This window comes from Hevea brasiliensis, chromosome 10 (assembly GCF_030052815.1).
Source record: "Hevea brasiliensis isolate MT/VB/25A 57/8 chromosome 10, ASM3005281v1, whole genome shotgun sequence".
NCBI lineage: Eukaryota > Viridiplantae > Streptophyta > Magnoliopsida > Malpighiales > Euphorbiaceae > Hevea > Hevea brasiliensis.
Window position 1 is genome coordinate 95,903,492 of NC_079502.1, and position 24,242 is coordinate 95,927,733.

The 24,242-nt window shown below is 30.1% G+C and overlaps 3 protein-coding genes across 15 annotated transcripts; 2 read left to right on the top strand and 1 right to left on the bottom strand.

Moving 5' to 3' along the window:
• The first annotated feature begins 1,399 nt into the window (after nucleotides 1-1,399).
• LOC110648612 (LOB domain-containing protein 36) lies at nucleotides 1,400-4,533 on the top strand. Of its 5 annotated transcripts, XR_009151848.1 has the most exons (3): nucleotides 1,589-2,342; nucleotides 2,467-3,457; nucleotides 4,141-4,533. XR_009151848.1 is itself a non-coding variant. In XM_058154519.1 (2 exons), the coding sequence occupies exon 2, from the start codon at nucleotides 2,483-2,485 to the stop codon at nucleotides 3,386-3,388; it is 906 nt and encodes a 301-aa protein (XP_058010502.1). In that variant the 5' UTR covers nucleotides 1,400-1,579; nucleotides 2,467-2,482; the 3' UTR covers nucleotides 3,389-4,533. The 5 variants fall into 5 exon arrangements, 4 of the variants coding, with proteins under 4 accessions (XP_058010502.1, XP_058010499.1, XP_058010501.1 ...); XM_058154519.1 differs by lacking the exon at nucleotides 1,589-2,342 and adding an exon at nucleotides 1,400-1,579 and having other exon boundaries at nucleotides 2,467-4,533; XM_058154516.1 differs by having other exon boundaries at nucleotides 2,467-4,533.
• A 5,142-nt stretch (nucleotides 4,534-9,675) lies between these two features.
• Nucleotides 9,676-12,975, top strand: LOC110648616 (LOB domain-containing protein 36). 8 transcript variants are annotated; one of them, XM_058154527.1, is made up of 4 exons: nucleotides 9,677-9,861; nucleotides 9,947-10,028; nucleotides 10,146-10,202; nucleotides 10,323-11,330. In XM_058154527.1, the coding sequence occupies exon 4, from the start codon at nucleotides 10,343-10,345 to the stop codon at nucleotides 11,270-11,272; it is 930 nt and encodes a 309-aa protein (XP_058010510.1). In that variant the 5' UTR covers nucleotides 9,677-9,861; nucleotides 9,947-10,028; nucleotides 10,146-10,202; nucleotides 10,323-10,342; the 3' UTR covers nucleotides 11,273-11,330. The 8 variants fall into 8 exon arrangements, with proteins under 8 accessions (XP_058010504.1, XP_058010510.1, XP_058010511.1 ...); XM_058154526.1 differs by having other exon boundaries at nucleotides 9,678-9,861; nucleotides 10,146-10,215; XM_058154521.1 differs by lacking the exons at nucleotides 9,947-10,028; nucleotides 10,146-10,202 and adding an exon at nucleotides 12,636-12,975 and having other exon boundaries at nucleotides 9,676-9,946; nucleotides 10,323-11,229.
• A 3,262-nt stretch (nucleotides 12,976-16,237) lies between these two features.
• On the bottom strand, nucleotides 16,238-18,845 carry LOC110648615 (transcription factor HHO5). 2 transcript variants are annotated; one of them, XM_058154530.1, is made up of 6 exons: nucleotides 18,259-18,845; nucleotides 17,906-18,114; nucleotides 17,430-17,805; nucleotides 16,905-16,981; nucleotides 16,589-16,817; nucleotides 16,238-16,515 (listed from the first exon to the last, which is right to left on the bottom strand). In XM_058154530.1, the coding sequence occupies exons 1-6, from the start codon at nucleotides 18,419-18,421 to the stop codon at nucleotides 16,436-16,438; spliced, it is 1,134 nt and encodes a 377-aa protein (XP_058010513.1). In that variant the 5' UTR covers nucleotides 18,422-18,845; the 3' UTR covers nucleotides 16,238-16,435. The 2 variants fall into 2 exon arrangements, with proteins under 2 accessions (XP_058010513.1, XP_058010512.1); XM_058154529.1 differs by having other exon boundaries at nucleotides 18,223-18,845.
• Nucleotides 18,846-24,242: the final 5,397 nt, after the last annotated feature.

Genomic DNA, 24,242 nt, shown 5'->3' on the forward strand with positions numbered 1-24,242 from the left:
TTATACCACCCATTTAAATAATTTTATTTTTATAAAAATATATTAATAATAAACTAAATTACTCTTTATCTAACTTAATTATTTTTTATATAAATATTTATTATATTTAGTATATATTTACTAAATATTTTTTCAGGGGAGAAGTTAAAGCGTACTTTAATTAACCGCAATCAAAGCTTGAATGTTGAAAAGCTCTTTATAAATTGTAGTTAATCCAAGCGTCATGTGAAACATTCAAAATGATCAAGTCAGCAAAAGTTGGCTAACCATTTTCATTAAATAAATTATTATTATTATTATTATTATTATTATTATTATTATTATTATTATTAAAATTTTGATTATGAATTGAACAGTCACTGGATCGAAGGGTAGTGATTACGAAGAGCTCAATTTCAAGTATTCACCTCTATTTAGTATATAGTTTATCCCTTTTGTGATAAGAAACAATAAAAAAAAATTATTTTTTTTTATTTCATCAATTGTTGAATTCATATTATAGTTTCATTGGGTAATATTAATTATTTTAATAACTATTAATTGTTTTACTAACGATTAGCTATAGTTAATTATTTACATAATAATTTAAAGTAAAAGTGTTTAATAAAAATAGTTATTGAATTGACTGTTAAATATTTATACAGTAATTTTTCATTGCTTCCCTCATAATTGATTGAATATTGAACTAATGAATAATATATAATAATTAAATTACTTATTTCATGCAGTATAGGAATTTTTTGAATTCATACTTTGGAATCTTCCTATTCAAAAATTTTCAGTTTATAGTGAAGTAATTTCCATTTTAGTTATATTGTTGTTTTATATTATTATTAAGCAATAAAGGGATGATTTAAAAGAAAATAAAATAAAATAAATAAAACATTTATTTCTCTATTTAAAAATAAATTAATGTTATTTTTACTGGTTAATTTTTTTCCAACCATTCTTAATTTTAGAGTTTGTTATATTTTTGTTTCTTATTTTTATTTTATAATTATAAAATTTCTCAATTTAAAAAATATTATATAATAAAAATGAGAAATTTTACAATAACGATATAAAAATGAAGGATAGAAATATAACAAATTTTAAAGTTGAGATGAAAAAGTTTAACTTTTTTTTTTTACAAAATATCAATTTATAAAAAAAAAGTAATATACATAGAATAAAAATATTTGGTAAATCACAATGACAAAGAAAGTAAAATTAAAATAAAAGAAAATAAAAAAAAATACAGATAAAAGCAAAAATAAGAAAGAAAATGTCAAAACAACCCTCAAATAATGCATCATATATTCGTAAATAAATGAATATTTTTAAAATATAAATAATAAATTTGATATAAATATAAAAGTTGATACATACGCGTAGAGAATATTAAATAATCAAGAAGCAAAATCAACACGAGGAACAGCCCGCAATCCGCCACCAAGAACCATCGCCCTCCACCTCCTTATTCCGTCCATTTTGTCTCCTCCTCTCACTCTTGTCTGTAGCCCTTCTGTGGGGTCGCTGTTGTAAATTCTCTATAGGCATCACTGCCCCCTTATAACTGCGAGCCCTCTAGTTTACACCGGTATAAGCCATTGGATTGACTCAACAACATTTTTGTAGGTTAAATTTCAAGAATTTCCCTTATACCCCTAACCTTCTGCTGGTATTTATATGGAAAGATGATCTGGTTGCTTCTTATGCGGAAATCAAGGGATTTGTGTGATTTTTGGTTTTGAGAAGTAAAAACAAATGATTTTTAGCAAGAAAATTAGATCTTGAAAGATCCCTTAAGACCTTTGAATTTCTCTTTTATTTTCTTTTTTTTTTCTTGAATTTCACGACGATGATGATGAACAAGAGACAGACAGAGACAGCCACATAAAGACGACAAATTTCTACACACAGAGAGGAATAATAATAACTTCACACTTCTATTCTTTTACATTTTCTGGTAATTTTACACCCGCCCAGTAGGTATCGGATCGCTGTTTTCTGCTCCCTCTCTATCGCTTTCTCTTGTGAATCTTTATTTCTTCTTCCTCTTCTTCTGGCAATTTTCTTGGGTTTACAATACTGCGATATATTTTTAGCCCAGATGGAAATCTTGTTCTTTTTTCATCTTTCTTTCTTTCTTTCATAGATTTCTTTTTCTTGCTTGCTTTTACAGTAAGCAAATTGATTTGATTATTTATAGTTATTTGTGTATCTTCCTTTGCAAAACCCAATATTTTCCTTCTTCATTATTTGTAAAAAAATATATCGTTTCCCTAGAATCGGTGAATGAGGCTTCCAAGAATCCTCCATGCATCTTTCTCAGTGATTCCACCTTTGAATGCCTCCTCTGTGTGCGTTTATAATATTCATTTTTCCAAGATCCTTTCTATAGTATTCAAGATTAGGTTGATCTTTCACCGAGTTTTTATTTATTTATTAATTTATTTTTGAATATTTGTGTTTCTTTGTTTTCAGAGAAAACCGAAAAAAAATGTCAACACCTAACTCGCCATGTGCAGCCTGCAAGTTTCTGAGGCGGAAATGCACGCAAGAATGCGTTTTTGCACCGTATTTCCCACCTGATCAACCTCAAAAATTCGCTAATGTCCACAGGGTATTTGGGGCCAGCAACGTCGCTAAGCTTCTCAACGAGCTCAACACCGTGCAACGCGAAGATGCCGTGAATTCCCTTGCTTATGAAGCTGAGGCTCGTCTCCGCGATCCTGTCTACGGTTGTGTTGGTCTAATCTCGATCCTTCAACACAGGCTTAAGGAACTCCAAAGTGATCTCTACAACGCCAAGAAAGAGCTGGCACACTATATTGGTCCTCAAGCAATGCTTCCCACTCTGCAAACCCAAGCGTATATGCCTCAGATGCATCTGGGTAACCCAACTGCTTCGTCTCTGATGCAACATGGGGCGTTGCCGATAATGAGTGTCCCTAGTCAGCCAACGCACGGCGGGCAATTGGTGATACACGAGCCTCAGCAGCAGCAGCAGCAACAACAACAACATCAAAACCAAATCTTTGAGGCTCAGCAATTTGCTGCTGCTTTGGCAGCAAGAGAGCATCAAGATATGTTTAGGGCTTATGAGCAACAGCAAGAGATTGTGAGGTTTAACAGGGGTTTCGATATCTCGGATACAGTTAATACCACCGGATTTAATCAGATTACTGTTGCTGCAATGTCACCTTCTCTGGCTCTAGGCAGCTTTGATACTTCTTACCAGGTTCAACCACAGCAAGTGGATCACCACCAACATCACCAGCTCCAGGCTCAGCTTTTTCTTCAGCCACAACAGGCACAGCCTCAGCCCCATGAACAACAACAAACTCAACAGCAGCATCAACCATCAGGAAGTGATGAGGGTGGAAGCATAGGCCCATCTTGTTGATTTTTTTTTCCTTTTACAGCTCTTATGCGCTAATTCTAATTCCTTGATGCAATTTCCCATTCGAGCTAGGTACGTATTCTTTACTCTTTTGTCATTATTTTATTTTTTTGAGTGGTGGTGGTGGGTGTTTGTGTGCCCGTGCACATGATGGTCTCAGATCACTGGAACAGCTTCGCATTTATGACTGCTTTCTGTGCTTTTATTTGCAATCTGGTTTGATTTTTCACAAATGGAGCAATACCATCTGGTGGGTAGTGGAAAAACAATATTACTCTTTATTGCATAGAGCAGAAAGGGTTGGTAAAGAGAATTATTGTCTTTTCACTGCAAGGGACATACCCCCCCCTTCCCCTGGCCTTCATCATCAATTATACCTAGAACCTATAGTTACTTGCATACCAGTCTACCAGATAGTAGATATTCCTTTCCTCCTCCTGATCTGGTGGCTTGCATGGCTACTTTTGTGAACAAATCAAAAATGGATTGATATAGTTAATGCCATGATGATGGTTTCTGCTTATTCAAGTCAATGTTGAGATTAATTTGATGATTATGGGGTTTTTTATTTATATGTTAGTACATAAAATTTACTTCAAAACAAAAATGAAACCAATTTTGATAGAATTCCATAATTATGCACTTATTTCATAAGTCTGCACTTTATTTATAAATTCTACTAATCTTGATATAATTTCTCTTAACTTTAACCAACCATATGATTTTTTTTAACAGATTAAGCATGAATTTTGCAGATAAACAGATCCTGAAGACCTGTTTTGCCACAGATTAGGATGCTTAATTTACCACAGCATAGGATGCTTAATTTACCACAGCTACATTTGAATTTTCATCATAAATTCAGAACACAAACAGGTCCTGAAGACTTTTTTTAACTACCCTTTTTTTTCTTCTCTCTTGTGTACAAGTCATAAATGCAAGATACAGCTAAACATAGACATAGAGAGGGATGTAAATCTGAGATCTGAATTCTCAAGTCAGCATTGTATTTTGGGGTTTGAAGAAGAAGAAGAAGACTTGTGGGAAGATAAAAATTTTGAAATTTTGGATCTGCATTGATATTTGAGTACAGCTTTTTTTGTTCCTCCTCATTTGGTAGAGAAAAATAAGGCATGATTAGTTTTTTTTTTTTTCTTTTTTAATTACAAATTATAATATGCATGCTATAATGTAAATCAGAAGATGTGAAGTTTTTCCTAAACCTTAAATTTTTTTGTGATTAATTAGATTCTTAGAAGTGTTTGATATTGAGATTCTAAAGCTAAAAAATATATATATATTTTTAAAAAATATTATTTTAGGTACAGTAAAAAACTGTTTTAGAAAAATTATTTTATTATTTTAGTTAATATCAATTCTAACATTAATGTCAAGTATATGGATTTACTTTTATTATATGAGAAATTAGCCTTAAACTTATTGTTTTGCTTATAATGCTTCTTGTTATTCTAAATGGTTTGATCAAGAATAATATAAGTACTAATTAATACTACAAGTTATCATATTGGAATTGTTAATTATGGTCTCGTTTGGTTCAAAATTGTTTATTTCTCAAGAACTATTATACTTTTTGAAAAGCCACTTATAAGGAATTATTTACTAAAAAGTATGGTTTAAATGTGTTTAGTTGGTACGTTAAATTCGTAGAAAGTAAAATGTATTAATGGAAAATGATAATGAAAATGACATTAATATTTTTATATCAAATAAAATTATAATATTTAAGAAAGGATAAAGTAGAAGATAGTGTAATTTATGCTAAGAAATTTAGAGTTACTGGTATTTTAATATATATTTAATCTTGTTCAGGCCGGCTCAAGATTTCATTACTGGTATTTTATATATATATATAATGTCCTTGACTACCCTTGAATGTTGAATATGATATAATAAGGTAACATGGAGGTCATTTATTATCAAATATATTTACTCAGAAATATGAAACAGCTCTTTGCCTTCATGAGAAGCCATCAAAGATTATGATTTATCTTTCCTGTGCCAATTCTAAAAGCCAGTAAAGTAGGATTGCAACGGGTAGGGTACCCGCAAAAATTAATCTATCTAAATTCGAACATAATTAATATTATCAAAATTTGAATTCGTCTCAAATCTGATTAAAATTTATTTTTAACTATTTGAACTCACCTCAAACCTGATTATTATTACCTTAAAAAAAATCTGAATTTATTTAATTTTATATATTTTAATTAATATTTTGCATAAAAAATTATTTTGATTAATAATTTATATTTTAAAATTTTAATAATTTCATAAATATTTAAAATTAATTTTATGTAAAATAAAATATATAAATATTATTATAAAAAAATATATTTTATATTTAATTAAACACTTATATAAACGGATTTGGATAACAAATACCCAACATGTAAAACCTGAATTCATCACGGATATTATTTTTCAAATTCAATCACATCCCAAACTCGATTATATAAAATCTAAATCCGTCCTATTAGGATTTGATCATATTTAATGTCTGCAATAACTCGCCATTTGTAGAAGTAAGCCTTATTGCCTACTTGTTCTTATTTTAAATTAAAAAGTGAATAATTTATCTTTATCATAGAATATAGTAATTAAATATTCCATAGAAATATGAATTAAATGATTTAGGGTCTCATTTGACAGCTTCCTCACAGAAGTGAAAAACATTGGCTTCCCTAACTTTCAGAAAAGTTGAGACAAACTATCAATAAAATAAGTTGAATTTATTAACTTTTTGAAAATTTGAAGTTGTTAGTAAACTTAACCCAATCTGACACCTTCAAATACTTGTTCACATTAATTTTTTTAATTTACTCGACTCTAATTAGAATTTAAATTCAGAACTTTAGAACTCAAGCTATTTCATGATATTGTTATCAATTTAACCATATGATAAAAAGAATGATGATTGGACTTGAAGGTGTTCAACTTCTTCCAAGAATGTGTTCCTGAAGCTGATAGGAACAGAAAATGGAATTTTGTAATGGGAATTTCAAATCTTTACTGCTAATTCTTTTCTTGGAGACTTACAAAGGTGGCTTGATATATGTGGGAAAACATCTTGTCAAATCCACAATCAGTTGACTAAATCTTTCTACCTAATATTGAAAACAGAATAATATAACAGAAGGCAAATTGGCAGAATGTGTTTGATTAGAAAACAACAACCTCTTTGTCTGCTTTTTAAATTTTCTACATTTGCTGCTTACATTGGCCTGTTCTTGATAAATACAAGCAAGATCCATTGATCACTGTTTTGTATCACCCTAACTATTGTTTCTTCATACTTATACCTAACTTATATAATTAATTGCCATATTAAAATATAAAATATTAACTCTTTTTTAACCCATCATCAGAAAATTATTATTTATGACATCATAAAGAAATTAACTCCATATTCTCATGGTTCTGGGTCAATGGGACTATAGTTAGAAAAGTTCCAATGATGAAACCATGGGTGGTGGGGATGGGAATGAAAAGATAATAGCTTAGCTTGGCATTTTCTATTTCTATGTCAAATCCATGCACATGACAAACTTCCTACCAATGCATTAAAGTCAACAACAAAAGGTCATGAAAAGAGGGCAAAAAGTAGAGAACCAAAATAATAATAAAATAATTGCAAAAAATGAATGAATAAAATAGGGAGAGGCAAAAATGGAGATGACTTGCATGCATTAGCAGCCATAAACACAGTCAGCAGACTAGATTTGATTAGACCCAGCTGTGATCAGCTCAGGTGCTTTCCTTTTCAAATCCAAATTAAAAAGTCTATTATTAAATAAAAAAAAAATTGAGATTGAAAAAACAAAAAAAAAATTATACCAGACCACACACACAGATATAACAATTAATGGAGTGAAGGTCTGTGTATGCAATTGCCCACCAACACACTGGAGTCTGGACGCCTTTCTGTTGGGTGCAGCAGCCAGTGCACAATACACTCGCACCCCGCCTACTATACTAAACCACCAACGAACAGCTGCTCCCACCGTGTCGGCATCACCACCAGTCCACCACTACCTCCACCCTTCTGTCTTTTTCCCTTGCGCCTATCTCTCCGCGTTATTGCTGTCGACTACCCCACCTGGCGTTCCGTTAACGACAAGCGATTCTTACTTCTTTTCACATTCCCCATTTTACCCCTTTCTTTCGTCTCATATTACTCTTACGTCAAAACACCTGCGATTGACGACACTGAAAAATAACTCGCACGTGCTACCACCTTTTCTCTTTATAGGTAGTAGTAGGTCATACGCTGAGTTGTGTGCACTTGAAGTTTTTATTACTCCTTTTTAAGCCTCGTAACGATAAATATATAATAGAAAATGGGAATAAGTCGGCGATTAATAGGATTGACTGGTGAAGAAGGAATAGAATCCATGAGTTCATGGAGATTAGGGAGAAGCTTAAGGATTAGTCACGCAGATGATAAGAGAAGAAAAGGTGAAGGATCGCCAATGGGGTCAATCAAAACGGCTCTGTGCAGAATACGACGCTTTGCCCTGCATTTATGTAGCTGCCCATCGGTTCATTTAGCGGCTTCTAGAATTGTTTTATTTTACAAATTAGTTTAATTTAAATGTATGATATTGTTTTATCACAATATCATGCGTTTTATTAATTATTTTTAGATATTATGAGTTTAAACATTATCATGTGGTTTCATATTTTAATCTCATTCTTTCAAAAAATTCTATTTCTTCCTTTTTTTTTAATATTTTTAAGTTTATTATATCTCATCGTATATTTTTTGGTTTTATTAATTTAATATATTTATCTAACAATCATTTATTACTTCAACATAATTCATACTAAAATCCGATCTCTAGTGAGTCAGACTCACTTGATCCAAATTTTAAAGAATTGGACTTGTCCACAAGTCAACAAAGATCAAGTCTGACTATTTCCAAACTCATGGGGATTGGACAAGAACTTTTCACAGTGGATAATTTAAGAATATTGTGGAGTAAGGTTAATGTGATTCTAGTCGTAAATCATACTAACAATACAGTTTTGTAATATACGTCCAAAGAAAGTTCAGGATTGCCTAACAGGATCTTGAGAATTACGCTACAATATCCCTTCTCACCGTATAAATAGTTTTCAATACCTATTCAGGTTGGTTTTTATCCTGAATATCCAATTATTCAAAAATCCACGACAACATCAATTTCTCTTAAAAATTTATTATTTTATATTTTTTTATCATTACTATTATTAATTAGGTTAATAAAGGATAGTGTGATAGAATTTTTCTATACTTGAATATATAAAACGCGGAAAGATTTTATTTTTAAAGATGGATATTTCAATAATATAAAAATAAACACAAATCAATAAATTATATTTTTACATAAAATTATTCACTTATATAAAAAATAATATAAAAGATTTAGGAGATCCCACTTTTGGTAAAAAATATCATACCCTTCAATGATATTTTAACAAAATCATCGGATAATCTCTAAATTTGGAATTACTATTGAAGAAAGGGTTTACACTTTGTAGAGTATTATTCTAAAAAAAAAATAACTTACCAATAAACACACATAAAATCTCCTCAATAAAAAAGAATAATTAAATTAAAAAGGAGAAAAATAACAAAACCCAAATAAAGAAATAACACAAACACTTAAAATTTATTAATAAAAACAGATTTAAAAATTTATTCACTCAAAATCTATACGCAATAATAGATATGAAAAGATATATCTAAAATTTATTTAGAACGAATATAAATATAAATATAAGAAGAACCTAAATTGTGAAAAGGTTTCAAATTCAAACTTTTCTAACTATTAATTCTGAAATTATCATATTTATGATGAGAATTATTTGAAAAAATATAAAATATTTCTCCTTGTGTGATAATTTGTTTATCCAGAGAAAATAGACATTAAAAAAAATAAACAATTGAATTTTTTTAAAAATAAAATGCAGAAAAAAAAAGTAGATAATTAATTAGGTAACCTATCAAATTCCTACCCCATTGACCCAATAGGGAATAGGCACTGAATGGAAAAATGCAAATCCCTCAAAAGCAAGGGCAGTTTGGGAATTAGATGATCACAGTACAGGGACAAAGAGGTAACTCAGAGACGCATTTAATTGCTGCTCAGAAATTAATTAAATTCATATTATAATAATTAAAATATTAATCGAACGGCTATCACCTACCCTCTCGAAATCTCAACGGCAAGCATTTCACCTCTCGTGAAAATGACGTTCAGGCCATGGTGACGCCTCTCCCTTGTCATTTCCGCTTCCCTTATTTTATTTTATTTTATTTTTACTTTGATTTTTTAATCAATTTTTTTTTCCATTACTCTTTTTCTCTCTATCGGGATCGTTACTCAAAGATCGGATCGATAGTTGCAGCCGTTGGACCCTACTCCATAGACAGTTGCAGCTTCTCTCTCTCTCTCTCTCTCTCTGTGTGCAAGGTTTCTATCTGCCTTTTTGGTTGTAAACGGTGTCGTATTTTTTGGTTTGCAGTTCATGTTGACGGTTGGTGTTTGAATCATGCAGGTGCTTTAGATTGATCTGAGAAGAAACAGTTTCATGATTTTCTTTTGTTTTCTTTAGCGAAATTAATAAAAGGTATCCTGAGGTGAGTTTGATGTCTAATTTTGTGTTTCTGGAGAACTTAGGCTGTTTGGATGCGGAGATTATTGGATTTTCTGAGATTTGGTTTTGAAAAGGAATTTGTTTTTGATATTTTCATTAGGGAAATGGATCTCGAAGGATCCTTTAGACCATCAGTTTCTTGCATTTCACGAAGAGAGTGAGTGAGAAAGGCAAGAGCTTGTAGGAGAAGAATTCTGGGTTTTTTTTGTTTTTATTTTATGAGTCTGTAAAATTTGTGGAAAAAGGTTTCAATTTACTTTTCTTTGATGGTTTGTAGTTGGTAAGAGGGAAGAGAAAATGTCATCATCGAACTCGCCATGTGCGGCGTGCAAGTTTCTCAGGCGAAAATGCACGCAAGAATGCGTTTTTGCACCGTATTTTCCACCGGATCAGCCTCTAAAGTTTTCCAGTGTCCACAGGGTATTTGGTGCCAGCAATGTCGCCAAGCTTCTCAACGAGCTTAGCACTGCCCAACGAGAAGATGCCGTCAATTCCCTTGCTTATGAAGCTGAGGAGCGTCTCCGCGATCCTGTCTATGGCTGCGTGGGTCTAATATCCATCCTTCAACAAAGACTCAAGCAACTCCAGAATGACCTCTACCATGCCAAGAAAGAGTTGGCACAGTATATCGGGCCTAGTGCAATGCTTCCCATTCTGCAACCCCCGACGTTTATGCCACAACAGCATCTGGGTAATCCCTCTGCTTCGAATGTCATGCCCCATAATATGTTGCCGATGATGGGTATTCCTACCGGGCCAGCGCATGGCGGGCAACTTATGATAAGAGACCATCCACAGCAGCCACACCAGCATTCAACACATCATCAGCAGCAGCAATTCTTTGAGGCTCAGCAATTGGCTGCCGCTATGGCCGTAAGAGACCAGCAGGAGATGTTTAGGGCTTATGATCAGCAGCAGCAGCAGCACCAACAGCACCAAAATCAATCACAGCACCAGCAAGAGCTTGTGAGATTTAATAGCGGATTTGACGCAGCAGGTTCGGTTACTGCTACTGGATACAATCAGCTAAGTTCCGCTTCTGCTATGTCACCTTCTTTGGCTCTGGGCGCCTATGACAACCCTTTCCAGATTCAACCTCAAGCGGAGCACCATCATCATCAGCTTCAGGCACAGCTTTTGATTCAACCGCAACAACCTCAGCCAACCCAACAGCAACAGCAAAGGTCTGGAAGTGAAGAGGGCAGGAGTGTCGGTCCATCTTGTTGAATTTTTTGCTTGTTTCTTTACCTTCTTGCTAGTTCCATTGAAGCAATTTTCTATTATAGGTACGTGTTATTTTGGGTCTTTGTTAATGTTCTGCAGTCAAGTGGTTTATGCTTGTGCACGTGAGGGTTCTCTTCACTAGAATTGCCTTGCATTTACGGATGATTTTGATGCCTTTTGTTTGTGTATTCTGAATAGGGTTTCATTAATGGGGAAATATAGTTTTCTGCCAGTGTGTAAAACCAGAGATACTCTTCATTGCATAGGGAAATAGGGCTTTCCCGGGTTGGGTAAGAGAGAAGTTATTGTCTTTCGCTGCCAGGGTCCTTGGGATATGGCCTTAAACCTTTATGAGTAGCATGCATCTTTGCTTTTCTCTTCTTTAAATTGTAGTTATTGAAACTTTGTTGACATAATAGATACATATAGTTGCAGGAGAATGTGCACTAAAGGTATGAGAAAAACAAAGTTTTGCTTGTCTTTTGGGTGATAGACAAAACTTGAGGTGGCTAGAGGTATTATATTGGAATTTGTTGTGCTAATTCAATCCATGAAGCTGATTTGTGTACTAGAATTTCGTTTTTTAGTGTAATTACAACGGTACACTTCTTGGATGGTTTCTTCTACCTAATGAATGACAATTTGGTTTTCCATTGAAAATGATGTTCCTTTTGATAATTCATTCTGGACACGTGTTTGTGTGTGTGTGTGTATATATATATATATATGCCCTTTAAAAAGAGAATATTAGACATTCATTTTGAAGTCGTGTCCTAATTAAAGTATGTTGCTATTTTTCTGTTTCTAAAAGTTTGTGTAATATTTGGCCAAGGTTGTTGTACATGAACATGATAGTGCTATTGGGTGAATAATATTTTGTTCAGAAGGAATTTATATTTATGATTAAATTTGATTTATAACTTTGGACTATATTATATACCATATATAGGATTAAGAGAGCTTTCTCCCTCTCTCTCTCTCTCTCTCTCTCTCTCTCTCTCTCTCTTTTTCGTTTTTAATTTTTCGATAAGATTTTCTTAAAACTAGCTCTGTATGCTATCAATGACTCTGCAGTATTTTCCTTTATGGAAAAGAGGATAAAAAAGAAGAAGAAGATCTATCATTAGCTTGTTAATTATGAACACTTCATTTCCATGCCCTGGGATTTTATTAACATTTCTTTGTGCTAGCAGGACATTATTATACTTAAAGAACATATATATTAAAAAAAAAAAACATTTAATGGGTTTGTTTCCTTTTAATAGGCTGTTTTGGGAATTATCATTAGATTGCCTAGTTTTAAATATGTTGATCACAATAAACATTACCTAACTATATATTTTTGTCCCTCTAATCTTTCTTGCAGCTCATGACTGCTGGACAAAGTTAATACAAGCACACATATACATTGAGTGATTGATAAAGAAAGGTGGGTCGTTGGTCAGAGAAGAGGAAAGATTCATATTTGAGATCTATGAAGCAAGCATTGTTTTTTGTGTTTGAAGAAGACGACTTTTGTGGGGAGATAGCATTTTGAAATGTAGGATCTGCATTGATTTCCGAGTACAGCTCTTTTTTTTCTTTTTCATTTGGTAGGAGATGTTTCACTCTTCTTAATTTATTGCAAAATATGCAATACATATGTAATTAAATCAGACGTTGAGAAGTTCTTCTTTTGCATACTACCAATCTCTTATTGGTTTCAAGCTTTCTGGCCTAATTATTTCTTTTCTCATCTCTTATTATCAATTTTTTTAATAATTAATTCTGAGTGAAACTTAAACTCGAGAAAATTCATAGATAAATTTTGATTATTAACAATTGTTTATATTAGTCAATATTGTTGTCCTGAAATTCTGAATTGGCTTAGCAAGTCTAATAAACTCCTATAATTAAGAACAATAAGTATTGACTACTGATTCACATCCATGTTTGGGCATGTGCCACATAATACATAGTTAATTTATTATGTTTAGGAATTGTTAGTATCTATTCAGGGGGTTCTGCTCATAGATTTCTTATGCATAATGAACTTCAATAACCATGTGCATTCTGTGATAATTAATACTATAATTTGCCCTGAAATAGCTATATAACTATAATATTGTAATAATATAATAGTGTTTCCATTAATTAATTATTATGAGATTGATCTCATGGAGATCCACTTCACTCTCAGAAATATGAAAGTAGTGTAGTAAACTGGAGGTCATCTCTTTTACTTATTTGCCTAGATTTTCTAAATATTTTAAAAAAATAAGAAGAATTAAAGAGAGAGAGAGAGAGAGAGAGAGAGAGAGAGAGAGACTTAGTTTGCCTCCATGAGAAGGCTGAGGGAAGCAAGCAAAGTGTGATGTTTTGTGAAAGCCAAGTGACAATTGCACATTTGATTGCTTGTGAAAAGAGACAAAATGGGAGAATGCACATACCTACTATGGAATGTCAAGCAGAGACAAATGGAGAGGTGATTGCTACTTTTCTCTTTACAAAATTATTTCTTTATTGAAAGTTTTGTCTTATACAAAAGAATTTAACCTTTAATTAATTACCCAATTAATTACTATATTTTATAAGAATGCACATACATTTAGGGTGAGCATTTTTTTTAATCTAAATTAAAAAAAAAAACCAAATTGATATATAAAATTAAATAAATTAAAATATTGTAATTTCATAAAATTTTAAATGAAATAAATTAAGTACATTTACATTTAAATAATTTAACAAGAAAAAAAATATTGTAATTGAAAAAGGAATGAAAGTTAAAAATATATATATATATTTAAAAAATATTTTTTTATATATAAATTATTTTTCATTAAATAAACAGAACTTTAGCATTATTTTTATTATTATTGAACTTAAAAATATTAATTAGAAAAACAGCATATAAAGAAAGATGACCAATCTAGGTTAAGATATAAAGCTAAACCCAAACAGAAACTGCCCTTGAACAAACATCCACACCAATGATGTTATCAATTAATAAAATTTGCAGAGCTAAAGGGGCTTAATTTGAGCCCATTTATAAATCTCACACCCACCTAAAATTGAGAAGCTAAAATGGGCTTTTGGTCTGTCTGAAAATTTCTCAATTTGCAGGTTACATCACAACAGAAACAGAAAATGAAAGGACTTTGATATGATACGAATTATTTGGGATGAGATGTTGATGTCTGGATGTTCTTTCTGTCGTGAAAATTTTGAATTTTCTTGGATTTTTTTTTTCTTTAATCAGACGTACCTTCCAAGTTTTAATTACTATTATTTTACTCTCTTATAGATAACATTAACTTAAATCTATGATAGATTAACTGGTTCACTTTCAAATCAAATCTAAAATTTTTTTCTTTTAAAGAAAGGAAAATAAAATATTTTAAAAGTTAAATTTAATCAAAATAAAATTAAATCAGAATCGAAATAAAATTAAAATAACAAGATTCTTTGATATGATTTTTATTTTCTTACCCTTAAAATTAAATCTTTAGTCTAATTTCAATCTAAAACTAAACCATGATCAGCTTCATAAAATTATTAAAATTTTAAACTACTCAAGAAACATAATTAGTAGAATCAGCTTGAGTACCCACTTTCCCAATCCTCTACTTAGAAAAAAATTTAGGCATTGATAGTATATATATATATATATAAAAGAGCAAGGAAAAGGAGGTAAGATTAAAAGAAAATAATTAATAGAAGATGCTAAGCATTTATTGAGCATAGAAAAAGATTCCAACCAAAGTTGAATAGTCATTCAATGGTAAAGGCAAAATCCTGGCATGGGCTCACCATATCCTCTCAATTAGATTCATATACTTTTGTTATTTTATAATGAAGTTGACACTTTTGTCTTTACAAACAAAGTTTAAAAAAAACAAAGCCCTAGCTGTAAGTTGAAGTTGACAAAACCCTATATTTATCTAATCTAATGGATAACTTAAACAAAACAATATTAGTTTTATAACTAATTAATAGGATTTGATTTATTAGGTGGGTAATGTAATCTCTCCACTGCATTATCAGATGCTCAACTCCCGCTGAAATAGTCTTGATTGTTCTTAATTAAACAATCAATGCATTGCACTTGTAAACGGACTTAAATAAAAATATGAATACTGAATCTTGCATGAATATTGCAAGAGCACAGTCCTGAGCCTATATATATATACACTTTTTTCAAAGCAAAGAACAGTCCTGAAGCTGTTTAGAGCATGTGTAGACGTCAAGGTATGATTTGATAAGCGTCCTCCGTTTGTTTATATTGCAGTGAGCATGCAAGCCAGGGTGTTATCTGAGATTTGGGCATTGCATGGCGATAGTTTTAGAGTTTCAAGTTAAAATAAAATAAAAACCCAAATAAAGATATCAGTCCTGCTTCATGGGAGAAGATGTGAACTTAAAATGAAAGAAGATGAGTTCCTTCAAGCTTAATGTCAAAAAGCAAAAAAAAAAAAATTCCCCTAATTTGGACAAAAATAGCTGCAAAGAAGAAAGAAACAAAGATAAACATGACAAGATTCTAAGCGGTTCAGCTGTCGCTATTATGCACAAGAATCAAGATCGTGCCAAAATCGATTTTTATAAAGCTTTCCCTTGTGTTTAACATGGGGAAAAGCTAGTAATCGCATCCTATGGAAGAATATGGAAGAAGATTAAATGTAGAACTAGCAGCAGTCAAGATCTGGGTTTCGCAGTAAGGAAAATTAAAGGTTTATCAAATGCGCTAGAGCATGATAGTTAGCATGAAGATAGAACAATAAAACCAGAAATATATGTCAGCAAACCAGAAAGCTCAATGGCAAATTTAGTAAGTTCAACAACTTCAGGAATTGCCAAGGCAAATAGAAAACATACAAATCGATTTTCTTAGCTACATTTGTAAACAATGAGAATAAGCAGTGCACAATGATTTCATAAGCAAAGCATAACTCAATGATGCTGTGATTGAAAACAAATAAACTAGCAAGAGACACACCAACCAGAATTTGGCATTAACATCCTAGAATCCGTCAGTATGGATTACATAAACTGATAAACAACACAGATAAGATAGGAAGAGACAGAACTCAAGTTTGGAGAAAAGTAAACGCAACCCATAAAATCCGCAAAATCTATCATATCCTCATTGATATATATATCATCTCTTGGCTAAAGAAGGAAAAAAAATTAACTCCAATCTTGAATACCATATCTATCAACTTCATTGTTCTGATCTTTACAACTTGATTCCCCATGTACATTTGTATCTGCAAAATTCACAGTATCAGAATCACTTTAGTTACCACTATACATCAACTTTTCCTGCCTTGTGCGGCCTACCAGTCCAACTATGGCTCTCCGATTTGTCATCATCTTCCGCTTCCATGCTATCGCCTCCAGTGCTAGAGATACCCTTGGCAGACCCACATCCATGGAAGGGTCCTTGCGGAGAATTAGACTCTGAAATACTAGGTTTTGATGGATCTTTGCACTGATCTTGAGCCATCCATAAGCCATTTGCTTGGGCAGCTGAAGAAGCAGGAAGTTTACGGACATGGAGCCTGTATTTCTGCTCACGCACAAAACATAATTAGTATTGTTCCTTAATAACAGAAAAAAATGCATGGAAAAGAGGATTCTGAATGGAAAAACATACTTGCAAGTGACTCTTTACTTCGTCATTGGTGAGGCCATCCACTTGCATAAGTTCTCTTATCTGTTTGGGAGTGGCCACTGCAAAACAGAATAATCCAATCAGAGATTGACAATGATCATATAAAAAGAACTAGATTTAATTTATGAAAGGAATAAAATTGTACAAATCCAGTATTTTCGAATAAATAGATATAAGCCACTGAATCAATTTAACCGGAAATTCAAATCACTTATCTTTCTCTTATATTAATCAGCAGATATTTGCAATTGCAATTTACACAAAAAAAAAAAAAATTGCAGCTTTCTTTCAATTTCATCCTTTATCTCTCCCATAACAGTCTCAGACTCCCACAAGCTACCCAAATATATATATATATATATATATATATATATATATATATATATATATATATATATATATATATATATATATATATGTATCAATCCTTTGAGGACTAAAAAGCCAAGCTAAAAAATCCCTTTCTACAATTGTTATAAATAGATAAGATCTTGATTAGCTTCTAACCTTGAGATCCACCAAGTTTTTGGAGGGCATCCACAAAGCGCCGGTGAAGCTCCGGCGACCAGCACCGCCTCTGTTTCTTGTACGAAGGCTGCTGGTGCTGGTGATGCTGCTGTTGTTGAGGATTATTCTGTATCTTCGTTTGAATATTGGCATTGCCTTTTGAAATCAGATTGCAGGAACCCAATTCAGATACTGGAACTGGAGTCATAAGAGAAAGACTGGTAACTTGTGACATAACCTCTTTCTCCTCCTTCCTGTCGGTCCCTTCAAATAAAGAAAGTGGCTTAAACGGCATAAATGCCCCTCCCTTGCTTTTATAATTACACAACTGAATTGGGTTCTCACTAGTGGACCGATCATTTTCTTCTTCATTTCTCTGTGGTTTAAAAAAAAAAAAAATCCCATCTTTCAAAATCATGAGAAAATTCCAGACTTAGCTTGTTTTAGAACAAAAAAATTCAATAATTTCAATCTACCTGTTTGGTTTCTGATTTTGAGTCGTGTTGCTTGGAATCAGAGTTGATATTGTTAGTATTCCAAAGTTGAACAGAACTCATCCAGTTCTTCTTATCACTCGTATCATTTCTCATGTTTTCCCTTTCCTCTCCTCTGGAATTTTCTTTCACTGCTACAACATCCTCGAATTCCTTACACTGCATTGCCTCCTCCTTCAGCCTCAAAATAGCTATAAATCAACAAAACAAACACCAAAAATAAAACCCATCTCAGAAAACATAAAATCAAAACTACTAACAGAAAAAACCTAAAAGAAAAAGATTAAAAAAAAAAATACCATCTTTTAGGAGAAGCATGCAAAGAGGAAGCTCACGTTTAAAAGCATCAATCTTTCTCATCTCCTCTTCTAATTTATTGACATAATCATCAAGCTTTGATAATTTCTGTTTACTATCTTTAAGCCTAGAAACCTCCATAAGATACTCACTGATTGTTTTGGGTACATAAACCAAGCTCAAATCCAAACTCAGCCTCATTTTCCCTCGCTATTTTTGATTCCTTATCTCTTCTCTGCTTATGTTAGTCTCTAACATCCCCAGACAAACATAAAATGCAAATGAAAAGGCACCGATCTCTCTATATATAGAGATGATGAGGAAAGAAAAAAAATTCAGATTCAGGGACGAGAAGATTCGGTTGCCAACATTTCGGGTCGTCGCATATTTAGTAAACTCGGGTGAATCGGTGACTATAAGAAGAGTAAAATATCCTAAAATTTGAGTCTGAACCGGCGAGTTAACAGCTTTAATGGGTTGGGAATCTTTTGGATACCGCACACACGCGGCGAATTGCGCTCGCTAACCCATGTTCGGGAAAGAGGTGAAAAGCAGAGTAAGAGAAAATGTGAGAAGATATTGGGGATAAGAAAATAAAAAAATGGAGGATAAAACATATAATGCATTAATGCTTTTATCTAAATACTATTTTTTTTTAGAAAAATAAGGGATATTATTGTTATTTAAAATTAATAAAAATATTTTATTTTATTTTATATTTTTTCTTATTCATTTAATGATTTACTTGCGAAATGTATTTTTTATTTTTGAAAAAATTTTAAAATTTGAAAAATAATATTCATATATTTTATTATTTATTTTAATATATGTTATTCTTATTTTATAACAATATAATTATTTTTATCAATGTAACAAAATTTTTTAAATAATTATTTGATTTTTAATTATAAAATTTATAAAATAATTTTGATTAAGAAAATTATTTTTCATTTGAAAAATATTTGCAAAAAAAAATACATTATAAAGAAATTTATTTAAAAAAATAATTATATCAATTAAATTTTAAACAACTGAAAAATTATTTTTACTTCTTTATTAAGAAAATTAAAAACTAGTTCTAAATTAAATTTCAAGTTTTTTTTTTGAAAAAATGTAAAACTAATTTCTTTTGTTAAAATTTTAAATTTTTTATTTTTTAAATAAAAAATTTAAAAACATAAACACTAAATCTTATTTTTTAATTTTTAAAATTAAAATATTAATTCAATTTTTTTAATAATGAAGAGATTACTCTCTGTCACTTCTGTCCCCTATTTTTTTTATTTCTCTATTTTTTTTCTCACTTTTTCCACTGTTTTTCTAAATACAAAGTTTTTTTTTTTAATTTTTAGTAAGAAACTAAGAGAATAAAAATAATTTTTTATTATAAAAAAAATAATTTTTTTCCAAAAAATAAAAATAAAAAAGAGCAAAATTTGCGTGGTTTCCAAGATTCCTTTTGACTTACTCTCACTTTGGTAAGAAAGTTAGTGCCCAACTTTTTGTTTTGTTGTAAATTACATGTTATCTTATATGTTAATTTTCAATATTACCCTTCCTTTTTTGATAAATTTATTTACATACATCTCTTTTAATATATATATATATATATATTAAATAAAGATAGGATATTTATTTTTAGTAAATATACTTATATTTATTTATCTTTTATTATTTTACTATTTTTTATAATATACTGATATGATATAAGTAATTTACTATTTATCTTTTACTATTTTACTATTTTATCCGTTTCAACAGCCTCACGCAGAACAATGACAAAAGGGTTATCATGTGAAAGATTCCTTAGCTTATGAAGCTCAACCTTATTTCTTGAATAGTTTATCACTACGATGGTTATGTTTATAGACTAATATCGAAAATTAAGAAATCAATAATAACAGGATATACACTTATTAATTTTTTTTTTCACTTTTAAATTATAAAATAAATAATAAAAAAAATCTTGAACTAAAATCTTCTATTTATTTTAATATTAATCATTTTTATAATAAAAAGTAACTAGTTATTATTTATCGTCGGTTGTTTATATTTTATTTAGATTAAAAGAAAATAAGAGAAAAAAATTAAAAAAAAAATAGAATTATTTTTATTTTCTCTTTAAATTAAAAGATAAGTAGAAAAAAAATAAAAATATAAATTCATACTTTTTATATTTTCTAAACTTAAATATAAAATTTTAATTTTACTATTTATGAAATAATTTTTCCTCCAATATTTTTTTCTACAACTAAATATAGAAATAAAATTTATTTTTTCCCTCATTATTATTTTTTAAAATTTTTTCTCAAGTTAGGCTCAAAAATATATTTATTAAAAAATATTTTTTTAATATTTTGGTGTTTGAAATACTACGAAAAATCGATGAAAGAAAAAGATTTTTATAATTAAAGGAAAAAATAAGTCATATTTGAAGAAAATAATTATTTTTATAAAAAATTATTTTTTAAATTTTAATAATTTTATTAAAATATAAAAATATTAATATATATAAAAATAAATATTTATTATTAAGTTAAATAATTAAACAATAAAAATTTTATGTTTATAAAAATATTTTACTAAAAATTATTTTTATAAAACATATTATATTTATATAAATTACTTTTCAATGAAATAAATAAAAGTTTAAATACAATTTTAATATTAGTTGAGTGATATATGTATATATATATATTAGTTAAAATGTGTAACTACCAATGAAAAATCAAAACATGGCACAGCTAAATTCTGTTGATGAGCGGTGAGATTCTTCTCTGCAAAACTCCTACGCTACAAGGGAATAGTTTCTTCTAGAAAGCAGACGATACAGTATACCAAGCACAATAGTATAGGCTAGACTTACGGGTTTTGATTCCGTGTTTCGAGAATCTTTTGGCTGTGAAATGAACACGTGTCCGAATCAACATCGTGATTTTCTAACATGTGAAATAAAAAAATAAAAAAAAAGAGAATACGTTTGATTGGAGATAAGGATTCTTTTTGGAATGGTTTTCATTTCTGAGTGGGAATTTCTTTTAGATGCTTGCCTTTCTGCTAAAAGACAACCATTTCCAACCGCCATTTTCGTTGTTCCCCTTTATTAGAAAATTAAATTTATTTAATATTTTAATTATAATTAAAATATTATTTTTTATTTATATTATTTAATAATATAATATTTATAATAATATTTAAAAATTAAAAAAATAATTTATAAAAATTTATTTCTCTTAATTTTTATAAGTTGAAAAAATATTTTAATTAAGTTAATAAAAATAACATTATTATTTTTATAATTAATATTTTATTTAATTTAATAATTATTTTTATCAACTATTTTTATATAAATAATAAATTATTAATAATTAATAAAGTAGATATCAATCACTAAAATAAATAATAACTATTAAAACAGTTAATATTATGAAATAAAACCTTCATCATATAATTTTAAAATAAATTTGAAAACTCAACCATATTAAATAAGATATTAAATTTAAATTTAATCAAGTTTAATGCTAATAAATTAAAATAAAAAAGGGTAATGTTGAAATGAATGTAATGAACAAAAATTTTAGAGATATATTGGAAGCAAATAAGGTTCCATGTAGGGTTTCAATTTGGATTAGCGTGAAGGACTACTAACCCTAAAATGAAAAAAAAAGTTGGGCTAGAATTTGATGGGCATAATCATCTGATGCTAATCTATTTGTTTATATATTTGCTTTCTAATACAGAATCTTAGCTATAGGATTTATTCAAACAACATTGGACACTAAGCTCCTTCCTCTAGCTCTTTCTCCATATAAATGTTGTACGTATCGCTGCAATAAATAAAATATTCATATAACACATCTCCAAATAGAAATAGTTTAGCTACAGGTCAAAATGAAGCTGGAAAGGTACTAAAACATTCTATATAACACATCTTCAAGATTCTTTTCCTAATATTTTGATTATTTAAGTCCCACTACAGTGACATTCTATGAATTTCCAATAGAAAGGTTTTACATATAACCAATTTGTGGGTACTGACACAGAATTTCAGGCAACTTTGTTGTGTGGGTGAGATCAGAACTCAGACTAACCCCTAACTGTAACACAGGGCCATTCTTAAGGATGGCAGTATAAGCAAAATAGCTACTGATTGTACATCACAATGTCAAGTACAAAGCACAATGGCTTTAATGATTTAATCATGGTCTTCAAAACATTACATCACAAAGATAATAACCTTGGTTTGATCTGACAATAGCTATTATTCTGATAAGAAGTAAATGGCTGCTAATATTCTGACAATAGCTAAGTACAGAAATAAAAATGCTACTGCATTTCAAATGCCTTGGCTTAGTAAAAGTGGATTCTGCATCAAGTGAAATCTCAGCAAAATTCCTGGTCAAATCCATGTGAAAATGAGTAAAAACTTCAACAGGAAAGCAAATAGCAAGCAGTAAGCCAGGCTACAAGCAATAGACATTGCAAATCAACAAATGAATTGGAATAGACTTACAAGAATCACAAAATTTTCCCCCTCATCTTTTTTTATTTTAATTTTTTTTTCATTTTCTATCAATTGACTACGTCTTTTTTTTTCCTATTTTGTTAGAAATGTAATATAATTATTTTAAATATGGATGATATGTTTTAAATAAAGAGGATTCCTAATTGAAAATTCTTCAAGTCACCAATTTACAGTATTATAAAAAAGAGTTATTTTATGCAATTATAGATTTAAGAGCTTAATAATCATTTTAATGAGATGAATACCGAATTACTTCTTTATGTAGCATGTTTAAATTCAAATGGTTTGTTTCATTTATCATCTTACAAAATTCTTTTCTTCTAATTTTTATTCTCTCAATTTCTTGGTTCCGCTCCTGAGTGAAAGTACATAAGTATAGGAAGTACTCAATAATTTTCCAAAAGCCAGAAGGAGAAGAAAGAGATTGATAATTGAATTAAATTATACATAAAAGATTGATAGTTGAATTTAATCAAAATAAACTCAAATTGAAAGTAAAATTAGATCAAGGGACATAGATATAACTATTTTCTCCTTTATATTAAAAAAAAAATCTCAAAAAGGGGTAGATACCTAAATATAAATTGCTAAAATTGAAAATAGAATTGAAAAATAGGTCATTATCATTAATAATGATTTTTTTATATCAAAATTAAACCAATAATTATTTGTATTATATTTAACCTAATTAATATGCCAAAGCATAGAAAATTTGAAAAATAAATAAATAAATAAGGACGGTGATTGGCGACTGATTTTGTTAATCAAGCAGTAATATCTATGCCCGCTCAATGCTTTGAAGAAGCAAGATGGCCATGTATGCCGATGCTCCTTCCTTGCCATGAAAGGGCAGCCTATTGGCTATTGCATTGCCCAAACATTCTAATTGGTCAGAACTCAGACAACGTTCAGCTGATGGAGTCAAGGTGACGAAAGTCTAACCAATTGGAGGTTCAGATTTTGGGTAGCCCTTTCTCCTTAATGCACCGCGTACACTCTCAATCAATGCTTATTCAATAAATTATAGTAATAAATTAATAATCCTTTATTCCCAAGGCTCCGTCCTGAAATGGACAATGCTAAAAATTTTTAATTAAAATATTTATTATAAAAAGCTACTAACTCTATTATCATTGAAATTATAAAATTATAAATTATAAAAAATTAATTAAAATTAATTACAAAAAATATTTATTATAAAATTCGCTTAAATTCAATTTAAATTGGGTTCTCATTATTTTCATCACTTAGCAGCGATCACATGCATTTCACGTGGTCACCAAAATAATCCAAATGCAATGTATAATTCAGGAATTTAGCAGTGAAAGGACACAAAGCTGAAGGTCAATTACAATGGAACAAGACAAAATACAGCGAGACAAGAATCGAACATCACTGCCAATTGAGCATAAAAAAACCAGTGGAAAACGTCGTCGTTTTGTTTTCCGCACTGCTGCAACTAACGCCACTGTTTTTGTCTCATTAGCCTTCTATCTA